At 30.3% G+C, this 22,449-nt stretch overlaps 1 protein-coding gene across 1 annotated transcript; it reads right to left on the reverse strand.

Moving 5' to 3' along the window:
* Positions 1 to 14,963: 14,963 nt before the first annotated feature.
* Positions 14,964 to 21,832, reverse strand: LOC142241656 (uncharacterized). The gene is made up of 4 exons (XM_075313448.1): positions 21,606 to 21,832; positions 21,428 to 21,516; positions 15,272 to 15,380; positions 14,964 to 15,144 (listed from the first exon to the last, which is right to left on the reverse strand). Exons 1-4 carry the CDS (start codon positions 21,757 to 21,759, stop codon positions 15,068 to 15,070), a joined length of 429 nt encoding a protein of 142 aa, XP_075169563.1. The 5' UTR covers positions 21,760 to 21,832; the 3' UTR covers positions 14,964 to 15,067.
* Positions 21,833 to 22,449: the final 617 nt, after the last annotated feature.

Here is a 22,449-nt window from a genome sequence, read left to right on the forward strand (position 1 = left end):
TGTACCAAATTTCAGCCGGATCGGATGCAATTTACTTCTCTTTTAGGCTTCGCAAGCCAAATCTGGGGATCGGTTTATATGGGGGCTATATATAATTACGGACAGATGTGGACCAATTTTTGCATGGTTGTTAGATACCATATACCAACACCATATACCAAATTTCAGCTGGATCGGATGAAATATGCTTCTGTTAGAGGCTCCACAAGCCAAATCTGAGGGTCCCGTTATATGGGGGCTATACGTAAAAGTGGACCGATATGGCCCATTTTCAATACCGTCCGACCTACATCGATAACAACTACTTGTGCCAAGTTTCAAGTCGATAGCTTGTTTCGTTCGGAAGTTAGCGTGATTTCAACAGACGGACGGACATGCTTAGATCGACTCAGAATTTCACCACGACCCAGAATATATATACTTTATGGGGTCTTAGAGCAATATTTCGATGTGTTACAAACGGAATGACAAAGTTAATATACCCCCATCCTATGATGGAGGGTATAAAAAGGGCTTTCAACAGAAGAGTTAAAAAAATATAACGAAAATAATGCTATTGGATACTTGTTTGTATTTAGGATCTTCTTGTTGACTTTTCGCATCTTTTTTCTCATAACTCAAGCTAGAATTGTTCTGAATTTGCTTGAGAATTGCTCCACTTTATAAGGTCTGAAATAATTTTTTACCCCTAAAAATCCCCCTAAACGTGAAGAAACCCCCTAAATTTGGGGGAAAACCCCCAAACCTGGCAACACTGGCCTAATGGATCGCTACAATGAATTTTTATTTTGGACCAACATTTTTCCAAAATTGGACCAATATTCGTACCAGCGGACCATTTTTCCAAATTAAATTAATATCATTTTATTTTATCAAAATTTTACTTAAATAGAAAATTTTGTGAAATTTTTATTCCTACTCAAAATTTTTATTTCTATTTATTTATCTAGAAAATTTTGTTAAAATTTTATTTCTCTAGAAAATTTTCTCAAAATTTTATTTCTATACAAAATTTTCTCAAAATTTTATTTCTATAGAAAATTTTGTCAAAATTTTATTTCTATAGAAAATTTTGTCAAAATATTATTTCTATAGAAAATTTTGTCAAAATTTTATTTCTATAGAAAATTTTGTCAAAATTTTAATTCTATAGAAAATTTTGTCAAAATTTTATTTCTATAGAAAATTTTGTCGAAATTTTATTTCTGTAGAAATTTTTGTCAAAAGTTCATTCGTTAGGAAATTTTGCCAAAATCGTATTATTTTAATTATTTTTATACCCACCACCATAGAATGGTGACGGGGTATAATACGTTTGTCATTCCGTTTGTAACGCATCGAAATATCGATTTCCGACTATATAAAGTATATATATTCTGATCAGGGAGAAATTCTAAGACGATATAAGCATGTCCGTCTGTCCGTCTGTCTGGCTGTCTGTTGTAATCACGCTACAGCATTCAATAATGGAGCTATCGTCCTGAAATTTGGCACAGAATCGTCTTTTGTCTGCGCGCAGGTCAAGTTCGAAGATGGGCTATATCGGGCTATGTTTTGGTATAGCCCCATATAAACCGACCTCCCGATTTGGGGTCTTTCGCTTATAGAAACCGTAGTTTTCATCCAATTTGCGCGAAATTGAAAATCTAGAGGTATTTTGGGACCTTGAAGAGGTGTGCCAAAAATGGTGAGTGTCGGTCCATGTTTTGGTATAGCCCCCATATAAACCGACCTCCCGATTTTACTTCTTGGACTTATAGAAACCGTAGTTTTTATCCAATTTGCCTGAAATTGGAAATCTAGAGGTATTTTTGGGCCATAAAGAGGTGTGCCGAAAACGGTTAGTATCGGTCGGTATTTTAGTATAGCCCCCATAAGAACGATTTCCCGATTTAACTCCTTAGGTTTCTAGAAACCGTAGTTTTTATCCGATTTGCCTGAAATTGTAAATATTCTCGTATTTAAGGCTCACAAAAACGTGTATCGGATTAAGTTTTTATCGGTCCATTTGGTAATGCCTCCATATAGACCAATTTCACTTCTTGTGAGTATAGAAGGCGCACTGATCATGAAAATTGCTTGAAACTCAATGTAAAATTTCCAGATTTTATTTTTCGGGTGAAAATCTACAGATTTAAAATTTCAAATCAAGACGTTATTTTATAATTTTCTTGCACACTTACAAGAGATGTTAATGATTCCTCTAAAACTCAAACAAAAATGGTTCTTATAAATCCAGAATCTGATATAGTCCTCATAGGTGAAATCTTTAAATGTATCTTCGGGAAGTCCTCAAGCCCTCCTGAAATTTCAAAGGAAATCCTAATATTTGGTTCATGGTGGTGGGTATTTAAGATTCGGCCCGGCCGAACTTACTGCTGTATATACTTGTTTATATATTAATAATTTAAAAACTTCCAATACATAACTTCTAAACGAGTGTACACTGAAAACAAGTCGGTAGTTATAATGACGTCAATTTTAACTTATTTGTATTGCTTTAAATTATAAGAAATATTTCTTGTAGTGCTAGGATTACTAAAAAATAAATAAATAAATAATTAAAATAAATAAAAATTATTTCTTTATAGTTTTATTTATTTATTTCATTTTTGATACCCTTCACCACTACTGTGGTACAGGGTATAATAAGTTTGTGCATTTGTATGTAACGCCAAGAAATAATTGTCATAGACCCATGTGTTAGTATATCGATCGGCTTAGAATTAAATTCTGAGTCGATTTAGCGATGTCCGTCTGTCTGTCTGTCTGTCTGTCCGTCTGCTTAGAATTAAATTCTGAGTCGATTTAGCGATGTCCGTCTGTCCGTCTGCTTAGAATTAAATTCTGAGTCGATTTAGCGATGTCCGCCTGTCTGTCTGTCCTCCGTCCGTCTGTCTGTATATGTAATTTTGTGCACAAATTACAGGTCGCAGGTTAAGTCCGATCGTGTTCAAATTTTACATAACGTCTTTCTTCGGGTAGAAGACAATCGCTATTGATTTTGGAACAAAATCGGTTCAGATTTAGATATAGCTGCCATATATAGTTATCACCGATTTGATCATAATTCACGTATTTATGAAACGACGTTCTTCACATTTTGTACATCTGAATGTTTTGTCAGTCCCGTAAAAACTGCCAAATATCAGCTAAATCGGTTCAGATTTATATATAGCTCCCATATATATCTTTTGTCCGATTTGGACTTATATGGCCCCAAAAGCGAGAGTTTTGCCCTGATTTGCTTCAAATTTTGCACAACGAGTACGTTTAATAGTATCGTTAATTGTGCCAAATTAAGTTGAAATCGGTTCAGATTTATATATAGCTCCCATATATATCTTTCGTCCGATTTTGACTTATATGGCCCAAAAGCGAGAGTTTTGCCCTGATTTGCTTCAAATTTTGCACAACGAGTACGTTTAATAGTATCGTTAATTGTGCCAAATTAAGTTGAAATCGGTTCAGATTTAGATATAGCTCCCATATATATCTTTCGACCGATTTGGACTTATATGGCCCCAAAAGCCAGAGTTTTGCCCTGACTTGCTTCAAATTTTGCACAACAAGTACGTTTAATAGTATCGTTAAGTGTGCTTAATTTGGTTAAAATCGGTTCCGATTTAGATATAGCTACCATATATATCTTTCGTCCGAATTGGATTTATATGGCCTCAAAAGCTAGATTTTTGCCCTGAGTTGCTTGAAATTTTGCACAACAAGTACATTTTATATTATCGTTAATTGTGCAAAATTTAGTTGAAGTCGGTTCAGATTTAGATATAGCTCCCATATATATCATTCGCCCGATTTGGACTAATATGCCCACAGAGGCAAAAGTGCTAGTCTGATTTACGTGAAATTTTGCAGAGGGAGTAGAATTGAACTTGAAACTTTGCACAGGCAGTAGAATTAAGGTTCTGCATATGCGTGTTTATTTTGGTTGAAATCGGTTCAGATTTTGATATAGCTCCCATATATATCTTTCACCCGATTTTCCGTCATATGACCACAGAGGTCAAAGTTGTTATCCGATTTACGTGACATTTTGCACAGGGAGTAGATTCAATATGTAACTATGCATGTGAAATTTGATTGCAATCGGTTCAGATTTCGATATAGATTCCATATATATGTTTTTCCTATTTAGGCAAAACTGGCCGAAATACCTACATTTTTCTTATCAAATCGCCACTGCTAAGTCGAAAACTTATCAAAATGACTCAAATTTTCCTATTACTCTATTACACATCTATCGACCGATAAATCATAAATACACTTTTGCGAAATTGCCTCAAAATTGGTTCATATTTAAATGTTTCCTATATTTTTATACCCACCACCATAGAATGGTGACGGGGGTATAATAAGTTTGTCATTCCGTTTGTAACACATCGAAATATCGATTTCCGGCTATATAAAGTATATATATTCTTGATCAGGGAGAAATTCTAAGACGATATAACGATGTCCGTCTGTCCGTCTGTCTGTCTGTCTGTCTGTCTGTTGTAATCACGCTACAGTCTTCAATAATGAAGCAATCGTGCTGAAATTTTGCACAAACTCGTCTTTTGTCTGCAGGCAGGTCAAGTTCGAAGATGGGCTATATCGGTCCAGGTTTTGATATAGTCCCCATATAAACCGACCTCCCGATTTGGGGTCTTGGGCTTATAGAAATCGTAGTTTTTTTCCAATTTGCCTGAAATTTGAAATCTAGAGGTATTTTATGACCATAAAGAGGTGTGCCAAAAATGGTGAGTATCGGTCCATGTTTTGGTATAGTCCCCATATAGACCGATCTCCCGATTTTACTTCTTGGGCTTATAGAAACCGCAGTTTTTATTCAATTTACCCGAAATTTGAAATCTTGAGGTATTTTATGACCATAAAGAGGCGTGCCAAAAATGGTGAGTATCGGTCCATGTTTTGGTATAGTTCCCATATAGACCGATCTCCCGATTTTACTTCTTGGGCTTATAGAAACCGCAGTTTTTATTCAATTTACCTGAAATTGGAAATCTAGAGGTATTGTAGGACCACAAATACGTGTGCCAAAAATTGTGAGTATCCGTCCTTATTTGGTATAGCCCCCATATAGAGCGATCTCCCGATTTGGGGTCTTGGACCGATTTCCCGATTTTACTTCTTGGGCTTCCAGAATCCGAAGTTTTTATCTGATTTGCCTGAAATTGGAAATCTAGAGGTATTTTCGGGTCATAAAGAGGTGTGCCGAAAACGGTGAGTATCGGTCCATATTTTAGTACAGCCCCCATAAGAACGATCTCCCGATTTAACTCCTTGGGTTTCTAGAAACCGTAGTTTTTATCTGATTTGCCTGAAATTGTAAATATTCTGGTATTTTAGGCTCACAAAAACGTGTATCGGATTAAGTTTTTATCGGCCCATTTGGTAATGCCTCCATATAGACCGACTTCACTTCTTGAGGGTGTAGAAGGCGCACTGATCATGAAAATTGCTTGAAACTCAATGTAAAATTTCCAGATTTTACTTCTACAGATTTAAGATTTCAAATCAAGACATTATTTTATAATTTTCTTGCACACTCACAAGAGATGTTGATGATTCCTCTAAAACTCAAACAAAAATGGTTCTTATAAATCCAGAATCTGATATAGTCATCATAGGTGAAATCTTTAAATTTATCTTCGGGAAGTGTCCTGAAGTCCACAAGCCCTCCTGAAATTTCAAAAGAACCCCTAATATTTGGTTCATGGTGGTGGGTATTTAAGATTCGGCCCGGCCGAACTTTCTGCTGTATATACTTGTTTTTTATACCCTGCGCCACACTGTGGAACAGGGTATTATAAGTTAGTGCATATGTTTGTAACACCCAGAAGGAGACGAGATAGACACATGGTGTCTTTGGCAATAATGCTCAGGGTGGGTCCCTGAGTCGATATAACCATGTCCGTCTGTCCGTCTGTCTGTCTGCCTGTCTGTCTGTCTGTTGTAATCACGCTACAGTCTTAAATACTGAAGCAATCGTGCTGAAATTTTGCACAAAATCGTCTTTTGTCTGCAGGCAGGTCAAGTTCGAAGATGGGCTATATCGGTCCAGGTTTTGATATATAGTCCCCATATAAACCGACCTCCCGATTTGGGGTCTTGGGCTTATAGAAATCGTAGTTTTTATCCAATTTGACTGAAATTTGAAATCTAGAGGTATTTTATGACCATAAAGAGGTGTGCCAAAAATGGTGAGTATCGGTCCATGTTTTGGTATAGCCCCCATATAGACCGATCTCCCGATTTTACTTCTTGGTCTTATAGAAACCGCAGTTTTTATTCAATTTACCTGAAATTGGAAATCTAGAGGTATTGTAGGACCACAAATACGTGTGCCAAAAATTGTGAGTATCGGTCCATATTTTGGTATAGCCCCCATATAGACCGATCTCCCGATTTTACTTCTTGGGCTTATAGAAATCGCAGTTTTTATTCAATTTACCTGAAATTGGAAAACTAGAGGTATTGTAGGACCACAAATACGTGAGCCAAAAATTGTGAGTGTCGGTCCATGTTTTGGTATGGTCCCCATATAAAACGACCTCCCGATTTGGGGTCTTGGGCTTATAGAAACCGTAATTTTTATTCAATTTGTCTGAAATTGGAAATCTAGAGGTATTTTAGGACCACAAATACGTGTGCCGAAAATGGTGAGTATCGGTTCATATTTTGGTATAGCCCCCATACAGACCGATTTCCCGATTTTACTTCTTGGGCTTCTAGAATCCGAAGTTTTTATCCTATTTGCCTGAAATTGGAAATCTAGAGGTATTTTCGGGTCATAAAGATGTATGCCGAAAACGGTGAGTATCGGTCCATATTTTAGTGTAGCCCCCATAAGAACGATCTCCCGATTTAACTCCTTGGGTTTCTAGAAACCGTAGTTTTTATCTGATTTGCCTGAAATTGTAAATATTCTGCTATTTTAGGCTCACAAAAACGTGTATCGGATTAAGTTTTTATCGGCCCATTTGGTAATGCCTCCATATAGACCGACTTCACTTCTTGAAGGTGTAGAAGGCGCACTGATCATGAAAATTGCTTGAAACTCAATGTAAAATTTCCAGATTTTACTTCTACAGATTTAAGATTTCAAATCAAGACGTTATTTTATAATTTTCTTGTACACTTACAAGAGATGTTAATGATTCCTCTAAAACTCAAACAAAAATGGTTCTTATAAATCCAGAATCTGATATAGTCCTCATAGGTGAAATCTTTAAATTTATCTTCGGGATGTGTCCTCAAGTCCTCAAGCCCTCCTGAAATTTCAAAGGAAACCCTAATATTTGGTTCATGGTGGTGGGTATTTAAGATTCGGCCCGGCCGAACTTAGTGCTGTATATACTTGTTTTTACTAACATTGTGTTCCACCTCAGCGCATAAGCCGACTTAAATGTAAAATAAGCCAGCAACTATTCCAGCTTTGGAAGACAACATTTCCGAAGAAATTCGGGCTATTCCGGCCGAAATGCTCGAAAAAGTTGCCCAAAATTGGACTTTCCGAATGGACCACCTAAGACGCAGCCGCGGTCAACATTTAAATGAAATTATCTTCAAAAAGTAAATGTCATGGACCAATCTAACGTTTCAAATAAAGAACCGATGAGATTTTGCAAATTTTATGCGTTTTTTTAAAAAAAAAAGTTATCAAGCTCTTATCAAATCACCCTTTATAAGAGCTCCGTAAATGCTTTAAATCGTAAATGCTCTCGATTTAAACCGCTGGGAAAATTAAGATGTCTATACTTATTGAAGTATGGGTGTGTAAACATTATCACTACCATTGTCGATGGCTGAACTCTTGGTTCATTAGATATATATATTTTTTTTATTTGAGAGCACCCGATCCCTTGAATTAAAGGCGTATAGGCAAATTTAAATTCTTTGATGACAATGATCACAGGGTTGCCATTATTTTCTAATTTTTATTTCTACGTGATTATGATCTTAATATATCATGACCTTTCAATATTGTTATTGAATAAACAATCTAATGTCTTGTTATTTGTTGAGTTATTCTAAGGAAAAAGATTTTCCATATGACCAGGCAATAACAATGCTTAGTGGCATGTGATAAGCGCTTGCAGCACTATACCGTTTTTCGCCAAGGAATTATAATCACTCTAGCCAAAATCTATCTATCAAACGTTGAAAAAAAAATTACTAAAAACTACCAAATAAAAAAAAAATAATTTGCAGTTTTTTTTATAAAATTTGTGTATGAAAATTTTGCCACAATTTTATTTCTATCAAAAATTTTTGTTCTCTCGAAAAATTTATTTCTATAGAAAATTTTGTAAAACTTATATTTCTATTGACAATTTTATTTCTATCAAAAATATTCTTTCTATAGAACATTTTGTCAAAATTTTATTTCTATAGAAAATTTTGTCAAAATTTTATTTCTATGGAAAATTTTGTCAAAATTTTATTTCTATGGAAAATTTTGTCAAAATTTTATTTCTATGGAAAATTTTGTCAAAATTTTATTTCTATAGGATATTTTGTCAAACTTTAATTTCTCTAGAAAAATTTTCCGTCATTTGATTTATATAGAAAATTTTGTCAAAATTGTATTTGTATAGAAAAATTTTTATAGAATAGAAATTAGTCTGCACTTACTAAAAAAAAAAATTGGTTTGAAAATTTTGTCAAAACTTTATCCTTATAGAATTTGTTTCAAAATTCTATTTCTATAAACAAATGTTATCAAAATTCTGTGGTAATTCCGAAACATGCGTCTATCCAACCATCTTGCAGTCATAGGGCTTAGCCCAAATAAATTTGACAAACATTCTTTTCCTCTGTTGGTTAAGCTACACTTGTAGTTTAGTCAATGCATGGTTTTAAGCAGAAATCAAAAACAACAACAATGATTAAAGAACAGAACCAACAATAACAACCCAAAACGAATGAGAAAATTCTATTTTTATAAAAAATTTTATCAACATTTTGTTTCTAAAGAACATTTTGTCCACATTTTATTTCTATAGGAAATTTTGTCAAAATTTTATTTCTATAAAAAAATTTCTCAAAATTGTATATGTACAGAATTTTTTTTATAGAATACAAATTAGTTTGCAATTTTTGATAAAATTTTTGTGTGAAAATTTTGTCAACATTTTATTTCTATAGAAAATTTTGTCAAAATTTTATTTCTATAGAAAATTTTGTTAAAATTTTATTTCTATAGAAATCATCAAAATGGTATTTCTATACACAATTTTGACAAAATTTTTTTTATAGAAAATTTTTTTTCAAAATTTTATTTCCTTAGAAAATTTTGTCAAAATTTTATTTCTATAGCAAACTTTGTAAACATTTTATTTTTATAGAAAATTTTGTGAAAATGTTATTTCTATAGAAATCATCAAAATTGTATTTCTATACACAATTTTGCCAAAATTTTATTTCTATAGAAAATTATTGTGTGAAAATTTTGTCAAAATTTTATGTCTATAGAAAATTTTGTCAACATTTTATTTCTATAGGACATTTTGTCAAAAGTTTTTTTTATAGAAAATTTTGTCAAAAAAAATTTTTTTTATATAAAATTTTGTAAAAATTTTATTTCTATAGAAAATTTTGTGAAAATATTATTTCTAGAGCAATCATCAAAATTGTATTTCTATACACAATTTTGCCAAAATTTTATTTCTATAGAAAATTATGCAAAATTTTATTTCTATAGAAAATTTTCTCAAAATTGTATATGTACAGAATTTTTTTATAGAATACAAATTAGTTTGCAATTTTTGATAAAATTTTTGTGTGAAATTTTTTTTCAAAATTTTATGTCTATAGAAAATTTTGTCAACATTTTATTTCTATAGAAAATTTTGTCAAAATTTTATTTCTATAGGACATTTGGTCAAAAGTTTTCTTTTTATAGAAAATTTTGTCAAAAATTTTTTTTTTATATAAAATTTTGTAAAAATTTTATTTGTATAGAAAACATTGTGAAAATATTATTTTTATAGATATCATCAAAATTGTATTTCTATACACAATTTTGTCAAATTTTTTTTTTTCTATAGAAAATTTTGGCGAAATTTTATTTTTATAGAAAATTTTCCCAAATTGTATATGACAGAAATTTTTTTATAGAATAGAAATTAGTTTGCAATTTTTAATAAAATTTTTGTGTGAAAATTTTGTCAAAATTTTATGTCTATAGAAAATTTTGTCAACATTGTATTTCTATAGAAAATTTTCTCAAAATTTTATTTCTATAGGACATTTTGTCAAAAGTTTTTTTTTTTTATAGAAAATGTTGTCAAATTTTTTTTTTATATAAAATGTTATTTGTATAGAAAACATTGTGAAAATATTATTTTTATAGATATCATCAAAATTGTATTTCTATACACAATTTTGTCAAAATTTTTTTTTATAGAAAATTTTGGCGAAATTTTATTTCTATAGAAAATTTTCCCAAATTGTATATGACAGATTTTTTTTATAGAATACAAATTAGTTTGCAATTTTTGTGTGAAAATGTTGTCAAAATTTTATGTCTATAAAAAATTTTGTCAACATTTTATTTCTATAGAAAATTTTGTCAAAATATTATTTCTATAAAATCTTAAATCTTTTTTAAAAATTTTATGTCTATAGAAGTTTTTATCAACATTTTGTTTCTGTAGAGAAATTTGTCAGAATTTTATTTCTATAGAACGTTTTATCAAAATTTTATTTCTATAGAAAATTTTGTATAAATTTTATTTCTATAGAAATAAAATTTTGTCAAAATTTAATTTCTTTAAAAATTTTTTTCCAAATTTTATTTCTATAGAAAATTTTGTCGAAATTTTATTTCTATAGAAGATTTTATCAAAATTTTGTTTCTGTAGAGAATTTTGTCAAAATTTTATTTCTGTAGAAAATCTTGTCCAAATTTTATTTATATAGAAATATAATTTTGTCAAAATTTTATTTATTTAGAAAATTTTGCCAAAAAATTTTGTAAAAATTTTATTTTTCTATAAAGTTTTCTCAAAAGTTTATTTTATAGAAAATTTTGTCAAAATTTTACTTCCATAGAAAATTTGTTCAAAATGTTATTTCTATAGAAAATTTTGTCAAAATTTTATTTCTATAGATAATCTTGTCCAAATGTTATTTATATAGAAATAAAATTTTATCAATGTTTTATTTATTTAGAAAATTTTGCCAAAATTTTATTTATTTAGAAAATTTTGCCAAAATTTCATTTCTATAAAAAATTTTGTCAAAATTCTCCAAATTTTATTTCTATAGAAATAAAATTTTGCCAAAATTTAATTTCTTTAGAAAATTTTCTCCAAATTTTATTCTGGGAAAAGTTTTTTAAAAAAATTATTTCTAGAGAAAATTTTGTCAAAATTTTATTTCTATATATAATTTTTAAGATTTTATGCCTATAGAAAATTTTGTCAAAATTGTATTTATATAAAAAATTTAGTTCTATAGAAAGTTTTCTCAAAATTTTATATGTATAAATAGCTTGACACACATCATCCATCTATTTAAATATATGGTTGGTGGTTTTTACTGGAAAAGTACGCAATGAGACCTAGTTTGGGCTTCTGATTCTAAATTTTTTACCATAAACAGTAGACTCAGATAGATGATTCAGGGATGTTAATTATTTGTCAACGAAAAAGTACCACAAATGTGTTAAAAATTTACTCTTCGAAGCCAAAAAGTGCTAAAATTGCATAATATCAAATTTAAAGACTATTGCAAAATTATACATATATTTAAATCTAAACCTATTTGGACAATTTTTTTATATTTGCTAAAACAAATTTATTTTGCAAAATTTTATTTGCAAAAAATTTTCTATAATTTTGTCAAAATTTTTGTTTCTGCAGAAAATTTTGTAATAACTTTATTTCTCTAGGAAATTTTTATTTCTGTAGAATTTTTTTTCCAAATTTTATTTCTAACTACAATTTCTCAAAATTTCATTTCTATAGAAAATTTGTTTAAAATTTTATTTCCATAGAATATTTTGTCAAAATCTTACTCCTATAAAAAATTTTGTCAAAATTTTATTTCTATAGAAAATTTTGTCAAAATCTTATTCCTATAGAAAAGTTTGTAAAAAATTTAGTTCTATAGAAAATTTTGTCAAAATTTTATTTCTATTGCAAATTCTGATAAAATTTTATTTCTATAGAAAATTTTGTCAAAATCTTATCTCTATAGAAAATTTTGTTAAAATCTTATCTCAATAGAAAATTTTGTCAAAATTTTATTTCTATAGAAAATTTTGTCAAAATTTTATTTCTATAGAAAATTTTGTCAAAATTTTATTTCAATAGAAAATTTTGTCAAAATTTTATTTCTATAGGAAATTTTATCAAAATTTTATTTCTATAGAAAATTTTGTCAAAATTTTATTTTTTCAAAATGTTATTTCTATAGAAAGTTTTCTCAAAATTTTACATGTATAGAAAATTTTGTCAAAATTTTATTTCCTGAGTTAAATTAAATTCAAATAAAGTGTTAATTGTTCAAATTCAATAAAAATTGTAATCGTTTAATATTATTGTTATACATAATTTTCGAATCAATAGGTTTTTTTGTTTGTTTTGAAATGAATCTAAAGTTGAATAAATATTGTTGATATTCACGCAGAGAAGGAATATGATCACCTCAAACATGTTTCAAGAGCAAAATGTTATTTTTGTATGGTGACCACGTAACCTGTTTGTCACTAAAATGTTATTTTCTTGTCAAATATAACCTGCTTGCCGAAATCAGATACATGATTTCCGAGAAAATAACATGGTTGCGAAAACCATGTTACATGGTCACCACCCAAAAATAACATTTTGCTCTTAAAACATGTTTGAGGTGATCATATTCCTTCTCTGTTTGCTCTGTTGCTCTATAACATATAGTTTGGGTTGCGTTTAAGCTCCTCTGACCATCAATTACATATTTCCTATCATATCTGCATACAATTGGCATGGGGAATTTTGGTGATACATTACATAGTTAATTCCGGTGTTTCTTACGACAAACTACAATTTCATTTATATATCAGAGCAATAGATTTCCAATACGTATTTATAATGTATCTTTGTATTAATAAATTTAATAAATTAAGGTACTCCTCAAAATGTTTTTATCTTTTTATACCCTAAACCACATAGTGGTCATTATACCCTAAACCACATAGTGGTCAGGGTATAATGAGTTTGATCGGCCAAAACATGTGCCTACCAGAAATATTGATTTTAGACCCCATAAAATATATACCGATCGACTCAGAATCACCTCCTGAGTCGATCTAGCGCTTGGTGTCCGTCCGTCCGTCCGTCCGTCCGTCTGTCCATGTATTTGTTGTTCACAGTATTCCGGTCGCAATTATTAACCGATTTTGATGAAATTTGGTACAGGAAGTTTTATGGGCACAAGGACGAACGCTATTGAATTTGAAAGAAATCGGATCAAATTTAGATATAGCTCCCATATATATGTATCGCCCGATTTCGACAAATGGGGTCACGTTGCGCTTTTTTTCAGACGGATCGTCACCAAATTTGGCAAAAGGTAATCTTTTCCATCGCCCTTCAAGTCTGCAAAATTTCATCCAAATCGGTTCAGATTTAGATATAGCTCTCATATATATGTATCGCCCGATTTTCCCAAATTTGGCCACAAAACCTTTATTTATCAACCGATCTTACTCAAAGTTGGCTAAATATAATCTTCTATAGCACTAACTATATGTGCAAAAAATCATCCAAATCGGTTCAGATTTAGATATAGCTCTCATATATATGTATCGCCCGATTTTTCTAAATTTGGCCATAAAACCCTTATTTATTAACCGATCTTACTAAAAGTTGGCTAGATCCAGTCCTCTATAGCACTAACTATATGTGGAAAATTTCATAGAAATCGGTTCAAATTTAGATATAGCTCCCATATATGTATCGCCCGATTTTGAAAAATTCGCCCCTAATAACCTTATGTTTGACCATACAGGCCTCATTTCGTAACTGATCTTACTCAAATCTTGCACAAGTAACCTTTTGTGGTATTAATCAAACCAGCAAAATATTATGCAAATTGGTTGAGATTTAGATATAGCTTCCATATATATGCATCGCTCGATTTTCCCAAATTTGGCCATAGTACTCTTATTTATTAACCAATGTTACTCAAATTTCAAATTTTGATGTACTGCCGATCGTACTTATACAATAAGAATATTGCTCGATTTTTACAAATTTGTATTTATTACCCACACTAATTCAACGATTTTCTCTTTTTTAATAATGGGCTCAATATTAGTGGCTTACTAACTCCGTAGGCGCAATATCAACACAGCCAGTGGGGGAAATTCCCTATATGTAGGGGTTTTCTAATATTTAGCGTCTTGTAGGGACCTAGAACCACAATGTAGGACATTTTCACTCAACACAATTTGTAATAATTTGTACATTTTGGTGGCTCTAGAGGAGGAAATTAGAAGCCGACAAGGCTTGATCTTTAACAATGTGTGGTAAACATTATTCCTGTAGAAAATGTTGTCAACAGTTTATTTCTATGGAACATTTTGTCAAAATTGTATTTCTATAGAAATTTTTTTAAAAATATTATTTCTATAAAAAATTTTCTCAAAATTTTATTTCTGTGGAATTTTTTCTCAAAATTTTATTTCTATAGAATTTATTGTCAAAATTTTGTTTCTATAGAAAAATTAATCACAAAAAATTAATCACAAAAATATAGAAACTTTTTCCACAATTTTATTTTTATAGAGATTTAACAAAAAAGATTACTAATTTGGGTAAAATTCTGCCAACTGTGGCAACCGTGGTGGTAATACAAAACATACTTTGGTTGTTAGTACCTTTATTTTGTATTTATTTTCATAATTTACTATGATTTTAATTTAACTAATAATAATAATCAAAATATAGTATTACATAGCGACATCTACAATGACACACACATACAACTCAACAAGTAGTAGTAGCAACTATTCAGCAATAATTCTTACTAGATGTCGCCATATTAAAATATGACTCTTCTAAGAAGCTTCTTGTTCATTTTTACGCAGTTCACGATAGAAACAGAATATGGGAAACCAAAATGCAATTTGAATCACTGGAAAAAAAAAACAAGATACAAATGGGCTATAATTGCATACACTGAAAAAAGTATTGATTTAAAATGAAAACTTTTGGAATTTAAATTTTTATTTACTGTTATTGATTTGTCTTGTTTTGCTTACCAATGGTAACTATGTTTTGCACATTAGGTTGTGAACACAAACTTGCTATGCATATAATAATGCCTATGGCTCCTATAAAGACCCATGGAGCCACAAATGATGCACGGTCCTAAAATTAAAAAAAAAACACACACACACAAACACAATGAGATATAAATATGAACCATGAACCATCGATTTAAATATAGGGTGCGTGGTTTTTACTGAGACCTAGTTTGGGCTTTTAATTCTAAATTTGTTACCATAAAAGGTATACTCAGATAGATGATTCATTTCTCTCTTTATTCGTGATCTTCGGAACTTTCAAATATACATAGTTTGACACGCATGAACCATCTATTTAAATATATGGTTGGTGGCTTTTACTGGAAAAGTACGCAATGAGACCTATTTTGGGCCTCTGATTCTAAATTATTTACCATAAACCGTAGACTCAAATAGATGATTCAGGGATATTAATTATTTGTTGACGAAAAAGCACCACAAATGTGTTAAAAATTTACTTTTCGAAACCAAAAAATGCTAAAATTACATAATTTAAAGACTAATGCAAAATTATACGTATATTTTAATCTAAACCTAATTGGACAATTTTTTATACTTGCTAAAACAAATTTATTTTGCAAAATTTTATTTGCAAAAAATTGTCTATAATTTTGTCAAAAATTTTGTTTCTGCAGAAAATTTTGTAAAAACTTTATTTCTCTAGGAAATTTTTATTTCTATAGAAATTTTTTCCAATTTTTATTTCTAACTACAATTTCTCAAAATTTTATTTCTATAGAAAATTTTGTTAAAATTTTATTTCCATAGAAAATTTTGTCAAAATCTTATTTCTATAAAAAATTTTGTCAAAATTTTATTTCTATAGAAAATTTTGTCAAAATCTTATTCCTATAAAAAATGTTGTTAAAATTTTAGTTCTATAGAAAATTATGTCAAAATTTTATTTATATTGCAAATTCTGGTAAAATTTTATTTCTATAGAAAATTTTGTCAAAATTTTATTTCTATAATAAATTTTTTCAAAATTTTATTTCTATTGCAAATTCTGATAAAATTGTATTTCTATAGAAAATTTTGTTAAAATTTCATTTCTATAATAAATTTTGTCAAAATTTTATTTCTATTGCAAATTCTGATAAAATTGTATTTCTATAGAAAATTTTATTTCTATAATAAATTTTGTCAAAATTTTATTTTTATAATAAATTTTGTCAAAATTTTATTTTTATAATAAATTTTGTCAAAATTTTATTTCTATAATAAATTTTGTCAAAATTTTATTTCTATAAAAAATGTTGTCAAAATTTTATTTCTATAATAAATTTTGTCAAAATTTTATTTCTATAGAAAATTTTGACAAAATTTTATTTCTATAGAAAATTTTGACAAAATTGTATTTCTATAGAAATTGTTTTCCAAATTCTATTTCAATAGAAATTTTTTTCCAAATTTTATTTCTAAATACAATTTTCTCAAAATTTTATTTCTGTAGAAAATTTTGTCAAAATCTTATCCCTATAGAAAATTTTGTCAAAAATTTTATTTCTATAGAAAACTTTGTCAAAATTTTATTTCTGTAGAAAATTTTGTCAAAATTTTATTTGTATTGCAAATTCTGATAAAATTTTATTTCTATAGAAAATTTTGTTAAAATTTTATTTCTATAATAAATTTGGCAAAATTTTATTTCTATAGAAAATTTTGTCAAAATTGTACTTCTATAGAAATTTTTTTCCAAATTCTATTTCTATAGAAATTTTTTTCCAAATTTTATTTCTAAATACAATTTTCTCAAAATTTTATTTGTATAGAAAATTTTGTCAAAATCTTATCTCTATAGAAAATTTTGTCAAAATTTTATATCTATAGAAAATTTTCCATTTGTTTTGTTTTGTTATTGTTGGTTTTGTTCTTTAAGCATTGTTGTCGTTTTTTTTATTTCAGCTTAAAACCATACATTGACTAAACTACAAGAGTAGCTTAACCAACAGAGGAAAAGAATGTTTGTCAAATTTATTTGGGCAAAGCCCTATAGACTGCAAGATGGTTGGATGGACGCACGTTTCGGAATTACCACATTCCTCATCAGCATCCTCTACTTGCAGCAAAACTATCAACCAATTATCAGAATAAATTCAGGCAGTTTATTAAACCCAACAAAAACCACACTTGAACCCTCCGAAAAAAGGTTTTACATTGATAGCCGGCTTATGCCAAATAAATTCGAAAACAAACATATCATTTTGTCAAAATTTTATTTCTATAGAAAATGTTGTCAAAATTTTATTTCTATTGCAAAATCTTATAAAATTTTATTTATTTAACCTAACCTATTTCTATAGAAAATGTTTGTCAAAACTTTTTTGTCTGGGATTTTTTTTTTAATTTTATTTCTATAGAAAATTTTGTCGACATTTTATTTCTATAGAAGATTTTATCGAAATTTTGTTTCTGTAGAGAATTTTGTCAAAATTTTAGTTCTAAAGAAGGGAGCCACCGTGGTGCAATGGTTAGCATGCGCACCTTGCATACACAAGGTCGTGGATTCGATTCCTGCTTCGACCGAACACCAAAAAGTTTTTCAGCGGTGGATTATCCCACCTGAGTAATGCTGGTGACATTTCTGAGGGTTTCAAAGCTTCTCTACGCAGTTTCACTGCAGTGTGGAACGCAGTTCGGACTCGGCTATAAAACGAAGGTCCCTTGTCATTGAGCTTAACATGGAATCGGGCAGCACTCAGTGATAAGAGAGAAGTTCGCCAATGTGACATCATAATGGACTGAATAGTCTAAGTGAGTCTGATACATCGGGCTGTCACCTAACCCAACCCATTTCTATAGAAAATTTTGTCAAAATTTTATTTCTCGGAACATTTTTTTGCAAAAATTTTATTTCCAAAAAAAATTTGGTCGAAATTTTGTTTCTATAGAAGATTTTCTCAAAAATTTTGTTTCTGTAGAGAATTTTATCAAAATTTTAAAGGGTGATACGGTCAAAATTTGGTCAATATAAACTTGACGTATTTCTTTCAATTTTGCATTTAAAAAACCTGAACACCCCTCATTTTGAAGGTGTGTGGGTGTAGAATGTTGCTCCTAATTTGATTTTGGAATTCACTCTTCAGTTGTCAAAATGCTTACAAGAAGGTAGTGACTCCAAATCGCGATGATCGAAACAAAATACGACGGCCAAAGCGCGATTCCGGAGGCTGTACACGACGATGCTAACGAAGTTTGACTGCATGGTAATGGACGACGAAACCTACGTCAAAGCCGACTACAAGCAGCTTCCGGGACAGGAGTTTTATACGACAAAAGGAAGGGAAAGGTAGCAGATATTTTCAAGCACATCAAACTGTCAATGTTCGCAAAAAAATATCTGGTTTGGCAACCCAAAGCAGCATTTTCATAGCTTCCGGGACTGTCAACCAAGAAATTTACGTGAAAGAGTGTTTGAATAAACGTCTGCTGCCTTTCCTGAAGAAACACGCTTGTTCCGTACTGTTTTGGCCGAATTTGGCATCTTGCCATTACGGTAAAATGGCCATGGAGTGGTACGCCGCCAACAACGTGCAGGTGGTTCCCAAGAACCCTCCCAATATGCCAGAGCTCCGCCCAATTGAGAAATACTGGGCTATTGTCAAGCGGTACCTAAAGAAGACCAAAAAAACTGCTAAGGACGAGCAGCAGTTCAAGCCAAACTGAAGGTGGACAAGGTGGCTGTACAAAATCTGATGGCAGGTGTCAAGCGTGAGGCCCGGCAATTCGGATTTGGAAAAGCGAAAGCCTAACTGAATATTTTTCCTGAATTTTATACTAATTGAACTTGAAAAAGAAATTTAATTTGATTTTTTTATATAAACGATTTCACCGATTTACACGCGTTTTCCCTTGACCAAATTTTGACCGTATCACCCTTTATTTCTATAGAAAATTTTGTCCAAATCTTATTTCTATAGAAAATGTTGTCCAAATTTTATATCTATATTTTGTTTATAGAAATAAAATTTTGTCAAAATTTTATTTATTTAGAAAATTTTATCAAAATTTTATTTCTATAGGAAGTTTTGTCAAAATTTTATTTCTTTAGAAAATTGTATATAAATTTTATTTCTATAAAAAACTTTGACTAAATACGTGTAGTACCTCTTAGTTGGAGAAGAATATTTTGTAAAATCTACCAAAATATCAAGAATTTCACCAATCTACCGAACAATAGGAAATCTACAGTTTTTGTAGAATTCTACCAACTGTGGTCTTGACCCTCAGAAGCTACGGAAGATTTCTACCATTTTCTGTGCCAGCATTCTCGTTTAGAAACAAAATGCTGGGCTGAGCAATTAGCGATTTTCGAAATTGCAGTCTGAAAAGTATTCTCGCTTTTATCAAGGCCTCTGGGTAGAGGACCTAGGCAGACCTGAATGCCATTACCCCATATGATGGGGTTAGCTCGGACGGAACGAAACAGTCACAAAGACGACCATCTATAGTCTAATGAACCATTAACCATCTATTTAAAAATATGGTGGGTGATTTTTACAGGAGAAGTACGCAATGAAACCTATTTTGTGCTTCCAATTTGTGGAGGGCTGGTAGGATATACTTGCTTTTCCGAAAGAAATAACTACCTGAAAAATAAAAGAAAAAAGAGAAGTAGGCGGGGAGAGAGTTTCGATTGAAGAAAAAAAAAGAGAAGGAATTTAATTGAATAAAAATTGAAAAAAAACGAAAAAAAAAATTGAAAAGAGATTGTAAAAGGAAGAATTTGAATCGCCGAATTGATTGGAAGGCGTGAATATATTGTTGGAATACAATCAGTCCGGCTGTAGCCGATATTATATACACGGCAATTTTACAAGACATTCCTAAGGCGTCAATAAAATCTTTTGACCTTAACATATATACCAGGATAGAATTCCCCCATTTCGCCGAATTGACTGGAATGTGTGAATATATGGGTGGAATAAACTCAGTCCGTTTGTAGCCGATATCGTATACAAGGCCATTGTTTGAGGGATTTCAAGAGCGTTCCTAAGGCATCATAAAAATCTTTTGACCTTATATACCAGGACAGAATTCCCCCACTTATCGTCCAAGGAGCTACCCACAAAATTATTGCCACGACCAGAGGATGGTGCAATTTTCCTTTCGTAGGCAAATGAAACTTCAAAGATAAATTTCGGAGCTCTGGTTATATTAACGGCGGACTTGGACCTAGGGCGATATATTATGAAGCTATATTCCACAATCGAAATTTGGTCCTGTACAAATATTCCTATACCTGCATACAATAATTAATATTTTCTTCACCCTTAGAATTAAGTTTTTACTCACACCTACCTAACTACTTATTGAAATTTTGTTGGAACAGACCCCAGATGCAGCGATCGCTTCATATTGGAGAAGAACCAAAGTAAGTTGCTATGTTCCTATTTTGACTAAATTTCCCCTGCACACTTTTAAATACTTACCTTTCATTACGACACTATTACAATTAGCTACTTTTACTTATTATCAATCTGTTAATCTTTGTCATTCTAACAATATAACTACCACCAGTACACCATATTACCTACCCTGTACATCCATATTTAATTTTATTGTAAATAAATCCAATTTATTATGAATTGCTAAATTAATACAATATTTTGACGAAACTTAAGTGTTGCACTATGGGTCCTTAAACCGTGCGAATGTTTCGCTAGTCCTCCTTGTCGCTTACGCTCAGATCTCATAATTTCCTTTAATTTCCTTTCTCCTACTATTCTTCTTTTAAAGTTATGTAATTGGCCATCAAAAGACCCCTCCACTATCCCTGAGCAAGGCCGGAACTTCTAAGATGGCTGATTCATTACAAATTCTAAATAAACTCACATAGATGATTCGTTTCTCTCTCTTTATTCATAGTCTTCGGAACTCTCAAATATAGTTTGACACACATGAACCATCTATTTATATATGGTAAGTGGGTTTTACTGGAAAAGTACGAAAAACAAAAACAGGGCTGTATAGAAACTGCTCTAAATAGGGAAATCACCCACCGCTCCCTTACAATCATGCCGAAATAGTGTTCCATTTTTTGCAGGGATTCAAACAAAGTTTCGCCCACCGACAGTGGCTACTATTTCACATAAAACAAAAAATACTTACCCTTTTTATACCAATAATAAGTAAAACGGATGTTATAAAAGATCCAATGAAGCCTAATAGTTGAATTACCGCTATGATTTCAAGGTATCCTTGTAAATGCAAAAAAAAAAAACAAAAACAAAAAACTTGTATTTCAAAACAAAAATTGTTCAAATTTCCTTTTAGATATTTTACTCACCATCATGCTTTTTTATAGTTTCAGCTTGGTATGTATCTATCTCATCCTTTACGGTAGCAGTGGCTGTCAATAGAATTATGAGCATGACACAGCCTATACCACTTAAAATAGCACTTAAATAGGCTATAACATTACACAAAGTTTTACTGACCATGGTGATTTTTTTTTCTTTTTCGTTAAATTATTTAAAATATTTTCCAATTTTTTTATCAAGTTTGTTTGATTTTTGAAAAAAAAACGTTATTAACACACGCTCCCACAACGCTGGGTTCCAAAGGTGTTAGACGACTAAGAAGCAGGATGCAATTAAAGTCAGACCGTAATAACAGCCTATTTATACTATCCGAATTTCAGTCTTCGTTCGCTTACAAAACAAAAATCATCTGAGTGCGGTTTGTCAAAGCTCTATTCAGTGATGCCAATGTGGTGCTTTTAGCACCATCAAATTGCGTTTTAGTGCTTTGTCATAAAAAGGTTTATAATTTCATAAATGGATAAACGTTTATAATTTCATAAAATCAAACCCCATTTCCAAAGTGCGAAATGGGTTAATCCTATAGAAAATTTTATTTCTAATTTATTTCTATTTCTATAGATTTTTTTCCAAATTATATTTCTAAATACAGTTTTCTCAAAATTTTATTTCTATGGAAAATTTTGTCAAAATTTTATTTCTATAGAAAATTTTATTTCTATTACAAATTCTGATAAAATTTTATTTCTATAGAAAATTTTGACAAACTTTTATTTCTATAGAAAATTTTGACAAACTTTTATTTCTATAGAAAATTTTGTCAAAATTTTATTTCTATAGAAAATTTTGTACAAATTTTATTTCCATAGA

The sequence above is a fragment of the Haematobia irritans genome, chromosome 5 (assembly GCF_050003625.1).
Source record: "Haematobia irritans isolate KBUSLIRL chromosome 5, ASM5000362v1, whole genome shotgun sequence".
Taxonomy (NCBI): domain Eukaryota; kingdom Metazoa; phylum Arthropoda; class Insecta; order Diptera; family Muscidae; genus Haematobia; species Haematobia irritans.